At 39.3% G+C, this 15,985-nt stretch overlaps 1 protein-coding gene across 4 annotated transcripts in view; it reads right to left on the bottom strand.

The window, feature by feature from the left end:
* The window catches only part of LPAR1 (lysophosphatidic acid receptor 1), a 70,954-nt gene that overhangs the window by 39,517 nt on the left and 15,452 nt on the right, over positions 1-15,985 (bottom strand). For all 4 annotated transcript variants that reach the window (XM_083884551.1, XM_083884552.1, XM_083884553.1 and 1 more), the window contains one exon: positions 8,779-8,947. In XM_083884551.1, coding sequence (XP_083740677.1) covers positions 8,779-8,838 — 60 coding nt within the window. In that variant the 5' untranslated portion in view covers positions 8,839-8,947. The remainder of the gene's footprint in view (positions 1-8,778; positions 8,948-15,985) is intronic.

The following is a 15,985-nucleotide window of genomic DNA, read 5'->3' as shown; positions in this document are numbered from 1 at the left end:
ACCCCTCTGCAATCTCAGAGTTTGGAGAGTTCCCTGATCCATGAAACAAAAAAAGGCAGGCCACCATCTCCCCACACCCAGTACCTATGGGTGCATCTATCTCTTGTTGAGAGAAACAGAGCAGAACATTCTTTGAATACTAAGGTCTGACTTGTGCAGCACTTTTCAAACTTGTGAGCTAGAAAAAAGAGTCCATATCCAGGAAATCTCTTAAAAATATCTTAATCCTAAACTCTCCAAACACACTCTGCTCCTCTCTTCTCTGTCTTTTGCTGAATGAACTTCCAGATGCCACTGTTTTCTTACCCAGAACACAGAGGAGATGAAAAATAATTAATTTTTCGAGTATTGGTGTGGTAAACTAAGACTACAAACCCATAATAACCATATCTTTACATTTAATGCAGCAGTGAATGGAAATCAGTACCACTGCTTTCAGCTTAGGTAAATACCTTAAGTTTACCAACATAGCAGGAGTCAAGCTGAAAAACTTTAGGGAATTATCAACTTCAAAATCCCAAATAATATAAATTAAGAGTATCATTAAAATAAAAATAAGCAAGTAAGTATAGGCACAATTGAATCAATATGTGAATACTTCATCAACCCACAACTTTTAAACATGGGGTTTACAAAAGTAAAGTTGTAACAGATGAGAAAAAAAAATCCATTTTGAAAAAACAATTGTCTATTACCTAATGAAAAACACAGACTACTTTTCAAGCTGCAGAACATGGAAGAAAAGCCTTAAAAATAAAGTGGGAAAGATGTGTTTCCTTTATAATAAAAGTAGAAGTAAAAAAAAATCACGAACTCACAAGACAAGGGTCCTGATCCATTATAGCCTTACGCAAAAACAGATTTTTCATCTGCACAATGAAAGTATGAAATTCTATCACCAACATAGAATGGGTCCTCCTCTTCAGGGGGGCATCTCCCAAAGTAACCATTCAACAGACTTAAGAATAAGCCTGTATAAGAGGATGGGGTCATTCTGTCACAGCAGGTTACTTCATTTCACTGGATTAATTTTGCCCTTCACAAAGCTGACAAGAGAGGAGGAAATTATTATCTCTGCAAGGGGATCACTTTAATGCTATTAAAACATCCTAAAGCATAAAGTTACTTAAGGATCATGTGGCAACAGTTAGTGCATCCAATAATTTTTAGGATGCTTTTGTAGCAGACTGTATTACCACAGAGTCTCAGAGCTGACAAATATCAAATGACTAGAAACTGAACTGAGAATTTAATTTCTCTGTATCCTACAGTTTATACCTGGAAACACAGCTCAACATATCTAGGCACTCAGTGTATTAAAGAAACTCAGTCATCAGCACCAGTGTGGAAAGAGGCAGTTTTACTCTTGGAAATTATAATTCACAAGTGACAGATCCCATTGATTAACTATGATTATGACCTTCACAGACTGGCTATAAAACCAGGGAGGTTGTTGACCTTCCAAAATTCTGCAAGCAAAAGAGGATTTAAGAAATTAAAAGCCAGATGATTTAAAAAAAAAATAAAAGAGAGAGAGAGACGTCATCCATCCATACCTTAGCCAGCAAATCACTGTTGTATTGTTGCTCCTTTTGCACAGATCCAGCATTTTCATATAAGCTGTGTCCCTCACAAGTACTACATAAATGTTCATAGGCAAGTTTCCCAGCAGAGGAGGAAATGCAGACTATTTGAATCAGGGCATAGCTCCACATCATCACACCCTCACTTAAATTCCTAGAATGACTTATATATGTTGATTACTAGGGATTTATTTTTTCTCTGCCACCTCATCCCTGCCTTCCCAGCTCCTCTCAAAGGGAGATCCCCACTGTAATGTGGAGATATTGCAAAACTAAAGTAACTGGCTGTGGCACAGGTAGAACATGTTGAGCCCAAATTTGGTACTTAAGCCTGAAGTGTAGAAAGGACTACTGCAAAGCTCTTAAAACTTCCTTTCCTTTGGGGTAGCTTTCATGACAAGCTGAGCTTCACAAACACTAGCCAAACATGGGCACAGGCTCAACACTCTGTGGCTTTGTGGGAGACACAGGAAGACAATTATATTCCATCGTCTCACTTAGTGACTGAAATATTCCACCTCTTATGCCTTCAGAAAATGTCTTTGCCATGATGCTGATTGGGCTGCTCCAATATCTTGGTCAGTTCACCCCCAGTTGCCCACCTGCCTTACCCTCAGCCTGAACACCACAGCCATCCAAATTGCTGTGAGTCCCTGAATGCTGCTGTGAGGATGAGTGCAGTGGAGGACAGATCTTTATCAAATACCTCCATCTTGGGAGGGGTTTTCTGGAGAGAGTTGTGGTACACAGAGTCCTATCTGTGCTCTTCAGAAGCCAGAGTGGAAGCAGTCAGAGGTGGAAAAAAATCTGCACCTAAAACCTCCCAAACGAGTTTTATGCATAATGATTTACCACGTGCATCCTTTAGGCTCAGTTAGTAAACCAAGATGGGAGTTAATTATTGGCTACAGCAGCTCAAAGACTGCAATTTTACGCTGAGAAAATGCTGCGGGATACATTAGAGCAGCTTCCACCTTCAGGGCACACCTCCCATTGCTCCTCACCAAGCAAACCAGCAAAGTGAGCACTCCGGAGAGCTCAACCTACAAGCAAAATGAGCATAGCAAGTTTCATCTTGGGACTGGAAATAGAGATTTACAGATGGAAATAAGAGACAGTTCTTATTGTATCTACATTTTTTCATTAAATGTATTTTAGACAATTTGGGTTTCTTTTGCTTTGATAGATTCCAAGATTTGTGAAATATATAAACAGAATATAGAAAAATCTTTGTCTCAGTACTTCAGAAACAATGGGGTCTCTATAACTAACTTGTTCAAACATTTAAGGCAGTATTGGCCTACTTAAAAAAAAAAAAAGGAGATTTTGAACCTCCAGTAATCTCATCTAGTAAAATAATTTTTTAAAAAAGTGTACTGGTATTTTTAGTTTTCCCTATGATGCCTGTAACTGGGTGGATATACTTCGAATCACAAATTGTTTTTTTCCAGACTCACCATTTCCTTTTGTTCTCCTTTACTGAATTTACCACAACCAGAGGCCTGTTTTGGTAACAAGGCTAATATGTTTATTCAGCTCAAGGGGGACAAAAAAGTCCACACACTTGTTTTTTTTTGCAGAAACTTGGGCATCAAATCCAAAATGCAAATTGTGTTGCACTTCTTTGGGGAAAGGGGTGACCACCTAGGCCAGTCTACAGCAGCCTGGGCTCAAGCATATTATGAGAACTATAACCATTCTGTGGCAATGATAGTTTAAATCTCTTCCACTCCAATTCAAACAAAACGAGGAGAAAATAGAGATGGCACAGAGTGGGAGAAGTGGTTTTTGGCTCTGGACCTGAAAGGCCATTCTAACAGAAACTGCTCTCGATTTCTCTTTGGAACAGCTGCAAGGCAGTTATTTAAATGCACGTATTTGCTTCTAGTATTTGGCTGGTAGGATCCACTGCTGGCAAAAGCAAAGAGAGAATGATGAATTTTTGTTGTTTTCTTGTTTCAAGCATTTCTGAGGCACTGTTGGAAGTCCCTGGTTCATTAAGTAACTGGAGCTCAAATCATTACTTCTTCAAAGCTTTTACAACAGAATTCATCTCATGCCATTCACAAAGAGAGAAACTACTAATCACTTCAGAGAATACTTTCATCAGTATGGGTCACCAGTTCTGATGTTTCTTTTTTTTTTTTTTTTTTTGCAAACAGCAAAGCCCTCTGGGATGCTAAATGCTTCTTACAGAATTATTTAACTTTTTTTAATGCATTATCAGACTAGTCACATTTCCGTAAGATCCTTTTACTTATCTATATTTGAGGTATGAAGTCCTAACATGTATACAAAGTATCTCCAAATTAAAAGTTAGAAATATCTGTTATGCTTTATTTCTCTCTCTTTAAGAGCTAAAAATCTTAACTAATCAGAAATCACTAGACTGTGATTTATTGTGATTAATTTGGTATCTTTTTTGCCTTACAATGAAGTCCCGTGGCAAAAAGATCAAAGCATATTAGAGAAATTTTTTTGTTTCACTGACTTCTTTGACTTCATTCACTTCATGTTGTGAATGCTGTCCCCTAACTATTTTTTTATTTCAAATCACAGCTAACAGGTAAACTACCTTGAAACTTTAGTTATACCTCACTCTCATTCATGACCAGGATGCCTGTGCTCCTAATTACCACTTCTTGAGCCTGGTAACAAGATACTGAGGGTGGAAAAGATGAGGGGAGATTTGAATAAATTAGTGCTTTGGGAGGGTGTCCTATGAAGAAACATGACTGTGGCAAATATGTTGCTTCAATAGAGGGTTGTAGAGAAGCACCAGAAGCAGGTCCTATGCTGACACACTAGCTGCAAGAATATTTAGAACAGTATTATCAATTTCACATCTGGTACCCTGAAGTGACTTTCAAAACCTGTTTCAAAATGGGAGCTTTTGCTACCTGACTCAGAGTATAAATCTTGGGAAAATACCATTTGCTACTAAATTAACAGGAACTTCTCTTACTGTGTTGCCACAATGAACAGCTGTACAATTGAAGTCCAAGCAAAAACCTATCAGAAGGAACTCTGACTTAAAAAAGGTCTTGTTGAGGGCTCTGAGATTCTCTCCCAGGGGAAAAGAGCTTGTTTGCCTGGTGCAGTTAAAGGACTGATGATAAGCAGAGTAGTATTTATTATTGCAATGTATAAACATGTAAGCATATACATATATAGGTATACAAAAAAGATAGTATTTATTTCTGAGTATAAATTGACCTAATGTGAAGGAAGCCAACCATGCTGGTGATGCCAAAAGAAAGTTTAAAGCCAAGGACTTAAAAAAAAAAAAAAGAATATTTAAAGTAAAGTAGCAAAAGTCTTCTTTTTGCAACTAAGATATCATCTAGCTCATGCAAAAGGCACGCAAGGTTACTTCCAAGTTTTAAAAAAAAAAAATCCTTCCTTAAAACATTAGTCTCTAAATTACTTCTGCAGCACACCGTGGCATCTCCTCAATTTCAAAAGGCAAAATAATGTCCTCTGGGAAAAAACCATTTGAATCAATATTGTTTTCTAAACTGTATCCAAAAATTCATTCCAGACACGAAAGGCAAAAGCCCATCCAGCCCAAGTGTGAAAAGTGGTTTACTTCAATACTTAATCTAGCAATTGTCTCTTTACTTGCATATCTGACTATGTCCTTGTCTGTTAAAAAGGTCCTCCTTATTCTCAGAAACATATAGATGGCTCCCAGCTTGTCTGGGGATGTTGTTCTTTTATATACGATTGAAGACTTTTATCAACTGCCATATCCACAATGATTTACTGAAATCTGTGGGAATTCATGCAAGCATTTAAGTCTTCTCATAGAGATACCAATTTTGAGCCTACTTTTACAATATGAGGATAAGAAATTGGTATTTTTTCTACTACAATCTCTGACACTGAGATACCAGTCTTTCTTTTGCTTCTTGTTGTCATTTCTTTTTGGCTCCCAAGTAATATCTCATTGTTTCTAAAATCTCACACTGTTTCTAAAACTTGAGTGTGGAGGGAGACCTCTAGATTACTAACCAATGACCAGAACCATTTATTTATTTCTAGTCTTTGGCCTAGTGATATAAGTCCAGGCAGAATTTATTCAGTGAAAACTCCCTGGATATGTGCATTTATTCAACACAACAGAAAGGTAACCATGCTGATCATTAAGTCCTTTACAAGTTGCACCTTTTCTTCAGCTCATTCTCACATTACAGCTGCTCTTATTCTCCCTTCGAAAAGGCATTTTTTCTGAACAACAATCTCTAGACACAAACAAATACGAAACACGCTTCAATCAAGCAAACTACAGGAGTGAAATCTCCTTGGAATAGAGGGTGGTGACTGGGTTTCCAACATGGTGAGGGTTGGCAAACTGCATTGGACCACTGCCACAAATGCACCAAAGCAAGTGCTACATACTATAGTAGAGGCAACAACTGTCTGTCTGGAAACACACTCTGTAAACCATTGCCACTGGCTTGAAATGCCATCTCAGGCCTAGAGACACATTTTGTAGAGACATGGTATACCAGAAGGCATTGAATCAGACAGCAGGATTAATTTTCAAAATAACCTCATGAAGTCTCGGGCAAAGAAAGACCACATTGTGTGCATATATCACATCCTTTATATAAGACTCTGGGAAGATTCAGAGGTATCATGGACTGCTGAAGACCATATTAAGAGCATTAGGTAATGGGGCATGGAAGCACTGGGATGCAAATTCAGCAGAAGCCATTTGGCTGGTTAACGCTAGGGGATCTGCTGACTGCCCTGGTCCTGCCCAAACAAAATCCCTTTGGACTGTGGGAGGAGACACCGTCCCTGCACTACACAGGGAAGCGGCTGAGGAAGTCAGTGTGGGTTTTTCCTCCCACTAAGGCAAACCCATTTGTGGGATTGTCTTTGCCCATGGATCTAGGAGTACTTGATGGGTAATGACTTGGTGGGGAATGCAGAAGGATGGGGAGACATGATGTGTGCCAAGGAGATTTAATCCTGGGGGAAAAATACACTGTGGTATAAGTTGTATGCTGCAGGAAGCAAAGTAGCAGGAGTGACATGAACTGATTAAGAATGAATTTTATGAGGAGCAAGAATGTGATGGCAACCCAGGCCAGGCTGGTGTTGGTGCCCAGTGAACAAGTATACCACTTCTCCTATCCTGACAACTCATCCTGATGGACTGGATGATCTGGAGAGATGAAGAAAGCCCATGAAACTGGAAAATAATATCTATCTGTGAAAGAGCAGGGGACAATAGTTAATGAAAATGTATGTTTGGTAGAGAGATAGTTTAAGGATGTAGTTTGAGTTGTATGTGTGGGTCAGAAGGGGTTCCAGTCACAAGAAATAAATACAAAGGAACAGTCCAGAAGACACATGAATTATGTGGCATCTGAGTGTGACATAAATGGTATGGAATAAGGGGTAGAGATTATATTGGGTCTGGCTGAGCAGGAGCTCATTCCCCCATAAGAGCCCCCACAGTGCTGCTGCACTTTGCATCAAGAGTTGGAAAGGTGCTGATAACACACCAGTGTTTTGGCTATTGCTGAGCAGCAATGGCCCAGAACCAGCGCTGTCCCTCCAACATTCCTCCCTCCATCAAGGGGATGGGGGGTGGGCAAGATCCTGGGAGGGACACAACCAGGTCAGCTGAGCCAAACTGACCACAGCAATATTCCGTGCCATATGATGGCAGTTCAGATATAAAAGCTGAGAAAGGTCAGGAGGAGGAATGGGAGGCATTAGTTATTTTAGTGTTCGCCTTCCAGAGCAGCCACTCCACATGCTGAAGCCCTGCTTCCCAGGAAGTGACTGAGAATCACTCACCGATGAGAAGTAGAGATTAATTTATTTTTCCCTTCACTTAAACAGATACACAAACTTTCACTTTTTTTTTGATCAGTAAACTGCCTTATGTCAACCTTCAAGTTGTTTTCCATATTATTTTTCTCTTCTCTGTTCCTCTGGGAAGGGGATAGATAGAGCAGCTTGATGGGCAGCTGGTGCTCAGCCAGCGTCAACCCACTACACTCACACAGAAAGAAGGATCTGAAGAGGCAACCCACAAAGACAGAGGTGCAAATGTGTGGTGATGGCCTGCAGGAACCTCTGCCCACAAAGGGAGAGGAGTCTGCAGTAGCTATGCAGCCTGGGACACAAGTGTGCAGCATTCACCTCCTACCAGGTGTTCTGCTATGCTGTAAAAAACCAAAATCCTTCTAGAACCTTAACAGAGACTCAAAAAGTAACAAAAATACGCTAGTTCTCCATTTGAAACACAGGAGGAAGAGTAGTGCTAGGAAGTCTCTCAAAAGCAGACTCTGGATTTAGCTCATATCACATCATCACCCAGTAGTGACATGTTTATTCCTAAATTCATGGAGTCTAGGGATCTTTGAAATACAGCACTTCTTAGTGCCTATTGCTGAGAGCTATAGTCTCCTGAGCCAAATAATGTAGAGCAAACAAGAATAACAAAAAACCAAGCAAAATAAATATTGGATGTCAAATTTTTCTGCTATCTACCTTAATTATTGTGGTGCCTTTTTCAGTAGAAGACACATCCTTAAATGTTTTAAGTTGTAACAGGCACTTGGGTCTTTGTGAAGTCAAAAGGACTTTGAAAATGCTTTTCTGAAATGAAATTTTGACTGTTATGGGAATCTCCTTTTCTGTTTGTAGTTTTTACTTTATCAGAATACTCAAGTACTTGGTCTTCAGCACACAAAGCTAAGGAATCACTTTTATGAGTCAAACACACAGTGGTTTCATGAGAGCAAGATTAGTGTGTTAGTAACGTTAAATGTGTTATTAATTTTACTACTGCTTTTCATTTCATTTTTTTCTGATAAGAACACTGAACCTGAAATTTCCTTTGGTATTATTCCAACTCATCCACATTACAGCCTCTATTTTGTATTTATTAAACACAGAAAAATCAAGCTGTAGTGCAGTGATCACCTACATGGAGTCAATAAAGATCATATTTTGCCATATATTGTCTTCTACAAATAGTACTATAACACAGCAATGTCATGTGTCAAAGTATAACACTCTTAGTAAGTGATGAGTGTCTTTAATGTAGTATTTCCAGAAAATTCCCCTGATGACTTGAAATGAGAGAGGAGAAAAAGCTAGGATTCAATGAGGAAATAGGAAAGAGGTTTAATCAGTTACCTGCTAGAGTTACAGGTGGTCTACTCACCTCAATCACCTCAGGTTGGGACATCATGGATGATGGCACCAAATCTGTGGCGATATCCATGGTAGCTCAAAATGCCCCTGCTGTCCTTGCACTGCTCCTCTGCACTGGCAAGCTCTTCGTAGGAACACAGAAGCCCTTCCTCAGACTCTAGTCATACTGATATTTACTCCTAGCAGGAGAGAAAAAAAACCCAGTTGAGAATAACAAGAGAACTGGGTAGGCAGTCAACAACCAAGACCTTGGGCTGCTGCAAAACCAGTCTGAGTTTGTACAGCCCCACTTGCTGACACAGCCACTTACAACAGATCTGCAGGAGAAGTTTCAAACGGCATACTGGAATTTGATCCAGAACAGGAAAAAATTCACTTAACAACACAAACTAGACTCACATAAACTGAAATCAGCAAGAAGGTTAATGCACAGACTTTTCTTTTGCAAGGGAACATGGTCACCTACAGAACATTGCAACTGTGCTCCCCCCAAAACAAAACAACAACAAAAAAGAAAATCCCACAAAAGAATATTCATAGAATTACTTGCTGGAATTCAGGATACATTTATTCCTTCAGTTCAGTGATCACACAAACTTTTCGTCTTTGTTAAGAAAAACAGCTTAAACATTATGACTTAAAAATACGACACTCCTTTTTTCCAGGTAGTCACAGATTTGCAGTACATGAATATACTGAACTGTAAAATTGAATCAATAGAATTGATTGAATATATTCAATTGAATGAAGTTATCTCCATAGCTATCATGTTTATCAAGGTCAGTCCAGCTTCCACAGATTTGTTCTTTTCTTTTTCTACTCTTGTGTGCAAAGAAAATAAACAAACAAACAGGTGGAGAGGGAAACTCTTGTAAACATCCAAGATAATAATCTCATCAAAAAACTCTAGACCAAGACTACCACTGGCTTTTTCCCTTAGTGAGACCAGACATATACAACACAATGCACAAATTAGTCACCACAGAAAGGATTTTGGAGAGACATCTATTGCTGTCTTCATTTATCACTTCCTATTCTGCAAGTCATGTCAGTAATCTACTTGCGTAAAGTGTAATCAGCATCCAATAAACATACCAAAAATTACTTCAAACTTCAGTAGTATTTTTCAAACTGAGGCCATGCTACAGTTACACAGACAACAACAGTAACTTTCCTGGCCATAAGTTCATTTTTTCAAAGGCAACATTTAGCAAGCCAAGAAAGAATAGATAAGTGCTGTAGGAAAGTTATGCTCCACATGCTTTTCTGATTCAGTTATGTCTTTTTTTTCCCTGTCTTGTTAATTTAAACTCAGCCTTTGCACGCCACTGTGGAAATTATTCCTCCTTCTTAAAAAGCATCATCTTGAAATGCCTGCTTCACATTTCAACACATCCTCACATGCCTTACGTCACATGTAGATGTCTCATCTTCCAAGCTCTAGGATCACTTTTTCCATCTTTATATAGCTTTCCAGTGACCCCTATTCTTTCCTACTCAGTCCTTGCTAGTAGCTTTTCATTCTTTCCACTCCCCGCTCCAAATTTCTTCTCCTATACTCACGGGGAGGGCAGAAAATGGAGATGTAGCATCTCCCCAAGATAGTCTCCACAAAGTAAAAGAACAAACACAACCTTCAGGCTTCCCGTTTTCTTTCAAAAATGAGAGTTGAATTAATTTTCTGAAATCTGGTAGTTTTCCTATGGCCAGATGAGGGAAACAGATAGCATCAACTTGGAACTCTGACTTAGGGAAGCTTCTGCAGCTTGACAGTGCTTTGCAGTAAAACTCTATGAACAGCCTGAAAATCCTCAACCAACATATCTCATCAATGTCTTGTAACCTGTTGCAACTGTAACTTAAATAAGACCTCAGAAGACTTTTTTTTTCTGTTCTTCTCTTCTTATGACATGCTTAAAAGCAGTGGTTTTGCTGCACTAACTTTACAGCAAGTCCTTGTTAGTTTCTTTTAAAAATCTTTTCTCTTAATCCTGAAATGCTGCCTCTTTTGGATAATGAAGGTGGGAAAAATTACAGTTGAAGCTGACTTTAGGGAACACTGTCTAAATCAAAACCAAAAGTATGCTTAGAATCCTGTCTGCCATACAAAAAGGAGAGAAAAACATTTTTACTAGGGACCATCATAAAGAAAAAAAACCTGAAAAAGTAAGAAAAAACCCTCTGAAGTCTGTTCAGCTTACGGTGTGAAGTACTAACTGATGCAAGATGGATATATTCTGTAAATTCATCAAAGAAAATAAAACATTTGAACACGATGTAATAAAGGTGAGAAAGTAAGAAAAAGATCTCATACAGATGTCACACTTCCAGATGTCACATCTGAATTTTTGCCATCTGAAAGTATTCACCTGGCATCACTCACCTCTGCCAGTCTTCACTAAACAATCCTGCTTGCAATTAATTCATTCAGTTCACAAATAAATGCATCACCCCACCATGCCAGCCTTACCAATCACAAAGAAAAATGAACGCAATCCAGGGAAAAGCAACAGCAATGGCTTATCCTGCCTAGCATTTCATGTTAGTACTTGTTGAAGTGATAGTTAGCATAACAAATGTTTTTCTGCTGTCTCAAATTGAGATAAGAACATTTTTACTGGAAATAGCAATAATATAAGAAAACGAACAGTAACAGCAACAATATTAATAACATTAGCTATACATAAAGAAGGTGATTTACATGCAGAAGTGCTCAAAGACCGACCTGGTGCCATGCTGCCCCCAAGATAATGAACCATACACAGACCCTCTGTGCCCATGTTCTTCTTCCTGACTCTGAGCCCCCGCTTTTTCTTGGAAGCAAGATTCCCTTACTTCCAGCCCCCTGTGGTGATGTGTGTAGCACAGAACAGCCACCGAGGCACAGGGCTCCAGGCTCTGACCTCTCATGGCTTGTATGAGAAAATTAACTCTGTCCTGGCCAAAAAACAAGCACTATGCACCCCTCATTCTATGCCATCTATATCATGTCCCAATCCTACACCTTCCAACTTTACACACACACATATACAGATACACATAAACACAGATATCATTTCCATAGCCAGTGGCCATCCCTCCAAGATGTCTGTTGTGCTCATTTAGTCCATGACTGTGGGCTCTATGAGAAGCTCACAACTGGCGTATCTGGTGCATCCACTCACTGTGGATGCACCAAAAGTAAGTATTCTATCACCATTTTCATAAGCTGTTAAAACCAGGTGAGGCAGTGTTCTTTATCTCTTCCATGACACATTCCTGATAACTCCTCCAAGGGATATCTTCTGCTCATGGACCAACAAGGTCTCACTGCATGACTTATAAAATTTCACCATCCCATTGTGAGATGCTCTGCCCACGGGGAGGACTCAAGCATTCCAACCTGTAGAACACCAGAGCATCTACCACTGGATTCCCAGAGGAAAAGAGCTCAACAATCACCACTGGAGAAGGACCAGACCTTACTACAGGATCACCACTTCAACAGAACCACATCTACCATTTAACTGGACTGCTATCACCACTCTGACCAAGCAGGTGTCAGGTTGTATTCTGACTCTAGCTTAAGCTGCATTTTCTGCCTTGATTTCAATTTTCCTATTAAACTGTAGTTCTGACTTGGAAAATCTCTTAGTGGTTTGCTATCAAACTGGTACAGCTACCAACAAAACACCAAGTTAGACCTGTTTTTACATCACATGCAACATCTCCATCACTCCAGTGAAGACCAGTTCTACAAATATGTCCACCTGCAAAGCCTTCCTGTCTGCTGTTTCTCATCACTGGCCAGACTGCTTGAAAAAACTACAGAGTCATAGCTTCTCGCCCATTTGGAAACTCTTCATAAGAATTACTAAATTCACTGCAAAAATGGATTTGTGAAGTATTACTGAGGGGTTGTGGAAGTCTGGAAGGGGAGTGCCAAAAACAAGGGAGAAGTTCAGCATGTTTCCTGTGCTGGCTGCACCATCAACCCCCCTAGAAACAGTCCTTGCCAGTAAAGCCAGACATTTCTTGAGTCTAGTTTCACTGTCTATAAAAACAGAATGGCATTTGCTAACATGTGAAAAGGTTCAGATACAACAATAAGAAATCTCTACCTTGCAAATATTGAAATAAAAACAAAACAAAACCAAAACCCAGAGTAAAACATACTTGACTCTGCCCTTTCCCAGTATCAAGAGTGACAAAAGTTAAAAAACTAACAAAAGTCACAATCAGCTCTAAAAATCAGCCAGATTTTTAGGTTTAAGAATAAAGATCGAAGACAGACTGAAGGTACAACAAAACTGATCTTATTTGTTCACTTCTGCAGAAGAAACTGAGATCCTCACAGGAAACAAGGTGAATTTTTCATGCTGCTGTTGGACTAGCATGCTATACAGGGGCAAAAGCTCTTGCATATGCACTGAAGATAGGCAATAACTATACAGAATAAAATATGTTTATATAAATATTACCTCACCCTCAAAACACAGTGCATATATTTACCGAAACCACAACTAGAAATCAGTTTATATCCAGAAACACTTTTCCTTGTGGAGGAATACCCTATGGACCTAGTAATTTCTTTGCAGTTGTCCATAGTTAATTCACTTTGACATCAAATGTCAATTCCTTGCAGGTATTGTTTAAGAGATCAGAATTTTCTTTCACAGTCTGAGAACCTTAATCCAACAGCATCAATTTCAATTCAGTCCACTCCTGCTTACAGAACTCCTGGTGTTGATGAAGCATTGTACTCTTTCAGCACACACATATCCAGAGCAATTATGAAGGATCCTTTCCAACCTGACACAAAAAATGAACAACACAGAAACTGGCTAAACAAAATATCATTAAGGCTTAGAAGGGAGGAAAGGAGAGGTAAGGAGACCTGCAACAAGAATAATGTAGCGTTTTAAATGTTTCCCTGTCATTAAAAAATGACATATCAATAATAAATAAACTGGGAACTACAATGGATAGTTGAGTTGGTCGGCCCAAACCCCAGAACTGGTTGATACTCAACCCTCTCTCCTGACCTCACTCTTTGGCTGTAAGTAGCACAACAATAATTTGTAGCAGAGCCGCAAAAGCACTACCAGAGCTGCATTCACAGGATGTCCTGTGTGATGGGGAAGGAACACAGAAGGGCTGTCAGTGAGGCTGGCTGAGATAGCCTTCTTCCTAGGCACTGAGAGAGAACAGAACAGCAAGTGCCACCACTACCCACCATCTGACCTCCAGCATGCTACCTGATCCACCTCAAAATCTCAGGAGAGACAAGGGTAAAACGGCATGGACAGCCAAGCAGATCAGATCACAAAAATGGCAGTATGCTCTTCTGGTCATTATAAACCACCTTCCTTTTATCCCATGCACATAATCTGTTTTCTGGCTTTTCTTGGGGCTTGTTTAGGGATATTTTTTTTTTGTCGCTGTTGTTGTTTTTTGTTTTGAGGTTTTTTTTTTCCCCCCGTTGTAGTTTCGGCTTGGTGTGGTTTTTTTTTTTTTTTTTTTTGTTTTTTTTTTTTTTTTTTTGTTTTTTTTTGTTTTTTTTTGTTGCCCTTTTTTTTGGGGGGGGAGGGGGGGAGTGGAGGGGGGGGTGGTGTCTGGTTTTGTAGGATTCTTTTTTCTTTGTTCTCAGCAATCTGAGCACTCAGGACTGTGACAACTAGAAAAGCAGAACAAAAAACCCTCCCAATTACAGATCAAACCCAACCACTGAACATGTCAAAACAGGTAATGCCTACACCACTGCTGCCCCTTCAGAACAACCATGCCCTGAACAATTGTCTTGGAAGTGATTCAGTATTACAGAGATACAATGAAGAGCCAGGAATTTTATTATTGCTATGGTTCTATCTAAGTTATACATCTACTCTTGTCTTGGTATAATGCCTGATTCGATTGCAATTTGTCAGCTAAAGCATACATTCATCTTAATATTAAGTGTAATCACCTCTTTAGCCATGAACAGCTTTTAAAACAGGACAGCATGTTTAGCTGTGTATCAGGTTGCAGATTGTTTTACTCAAACAGCATCAGCTGGCCAGAGCACTCAGCTTTTATTTAAGCAAATCAAAACAAAATAACAGACAACACCTTGGAAAATTTAACTTCAAGATGTCCAGGTACCTAAAAGGCATCCAACAAAAAACCCTAAACCAAAACAAACAAAACAAACATGAGCTCACTTAAAGGTCAAACTAAAATGCAGAAGTCTCAAAGTATATTATTAACCAGAAAAAAAGAAGAAATTCATGTTTCCTAGCTTCCATTCTGCCTTCCACCAAATCACATCTGTACACCTCAAAGACTTTTAGACTTTTTAAAAGCTGCTGCAGGGAAGTTTGCAACATCCTGGGGCTAAAAGAGACTTCCAGTTTACATTACCTCAATCTTTACTTTTAAAATACAGCTGTTAGCTTTTCTTAGGTAAGGAAAAAAAGATGAAGATTTCAGCAATGATTTGAGGCTAGAAATTTATTTCTATAGAAATGTAAAAAACTTCCTTTAGATTCAGTAGGACTCTTCCACAACACAAGGTTCCACAGTGGATCTCAAATCTAAGTCATCTGCATTCACAGTGCAGTCTGTGCTTCAAGCAAAAAAATAATTACGTCAGTCAAACCTTCTTGAATAGAAGCTCTGTGGCTAATCTGGACAGGATCATTGTTCTGGCCTCACTAATAAAAGTACTACAACACGGCTGCTAAGGCTTCCCAAGACAGAATAGTGCCTGCTAGTTCAGTGAAGATGCCCCAGGTGGAGCCCCCTTAACCAACCTAAATAGTTTCATGAACTCTGCAGAGGGAGTGTTGCGCGAAACTGTCCTTTTTCCCCACTGTAAGATTAGGGAGAGCTCTGTCACCTAATCATCTATCACATACTGAATTAATTTACAACAATAAAATGGTATCATCATGCAGTCGCACTCCCTCAGAGAAATAATTGGCTGTCACAAAGATACTTTCACAGTGATCCCACCAAGGCAAGGTTAGACCATGCCCCCAGGTAAAAGCAGAAGAGCAATCTCTGAATGTATAAAAGGACAAAAACTTCTCTTACCAGATTTTCAATGAAAATAACTAGTAGAGAGTTAGTGGTTAACTAACAAACCAGTAGAGAGTTATCCTCAAGCCTTTACATTGCAGGGAAATCTTTTCCATATGCCACTCTAATTCATCTTCTAAGGATGACAAAAGCAGACTGACCACTATCATGCACTAAGT

Source organism: Zosterops lateralis (genome assembly GCF_965231275.1).
Source record: "Zosterops lateralis genome assembly, chromosome: Z".
NCBI classification, from domain to species: Eukaryota; Metazoa; Chordata; class Aves; order Passeriformes; family Zosteropidae; genus Zosterops; species Zosterops lateralis.
Note: the sequence above shows the minus strand (reverse complement) of the source record. Positions and strands in the feature narration are given on the sequence as shown.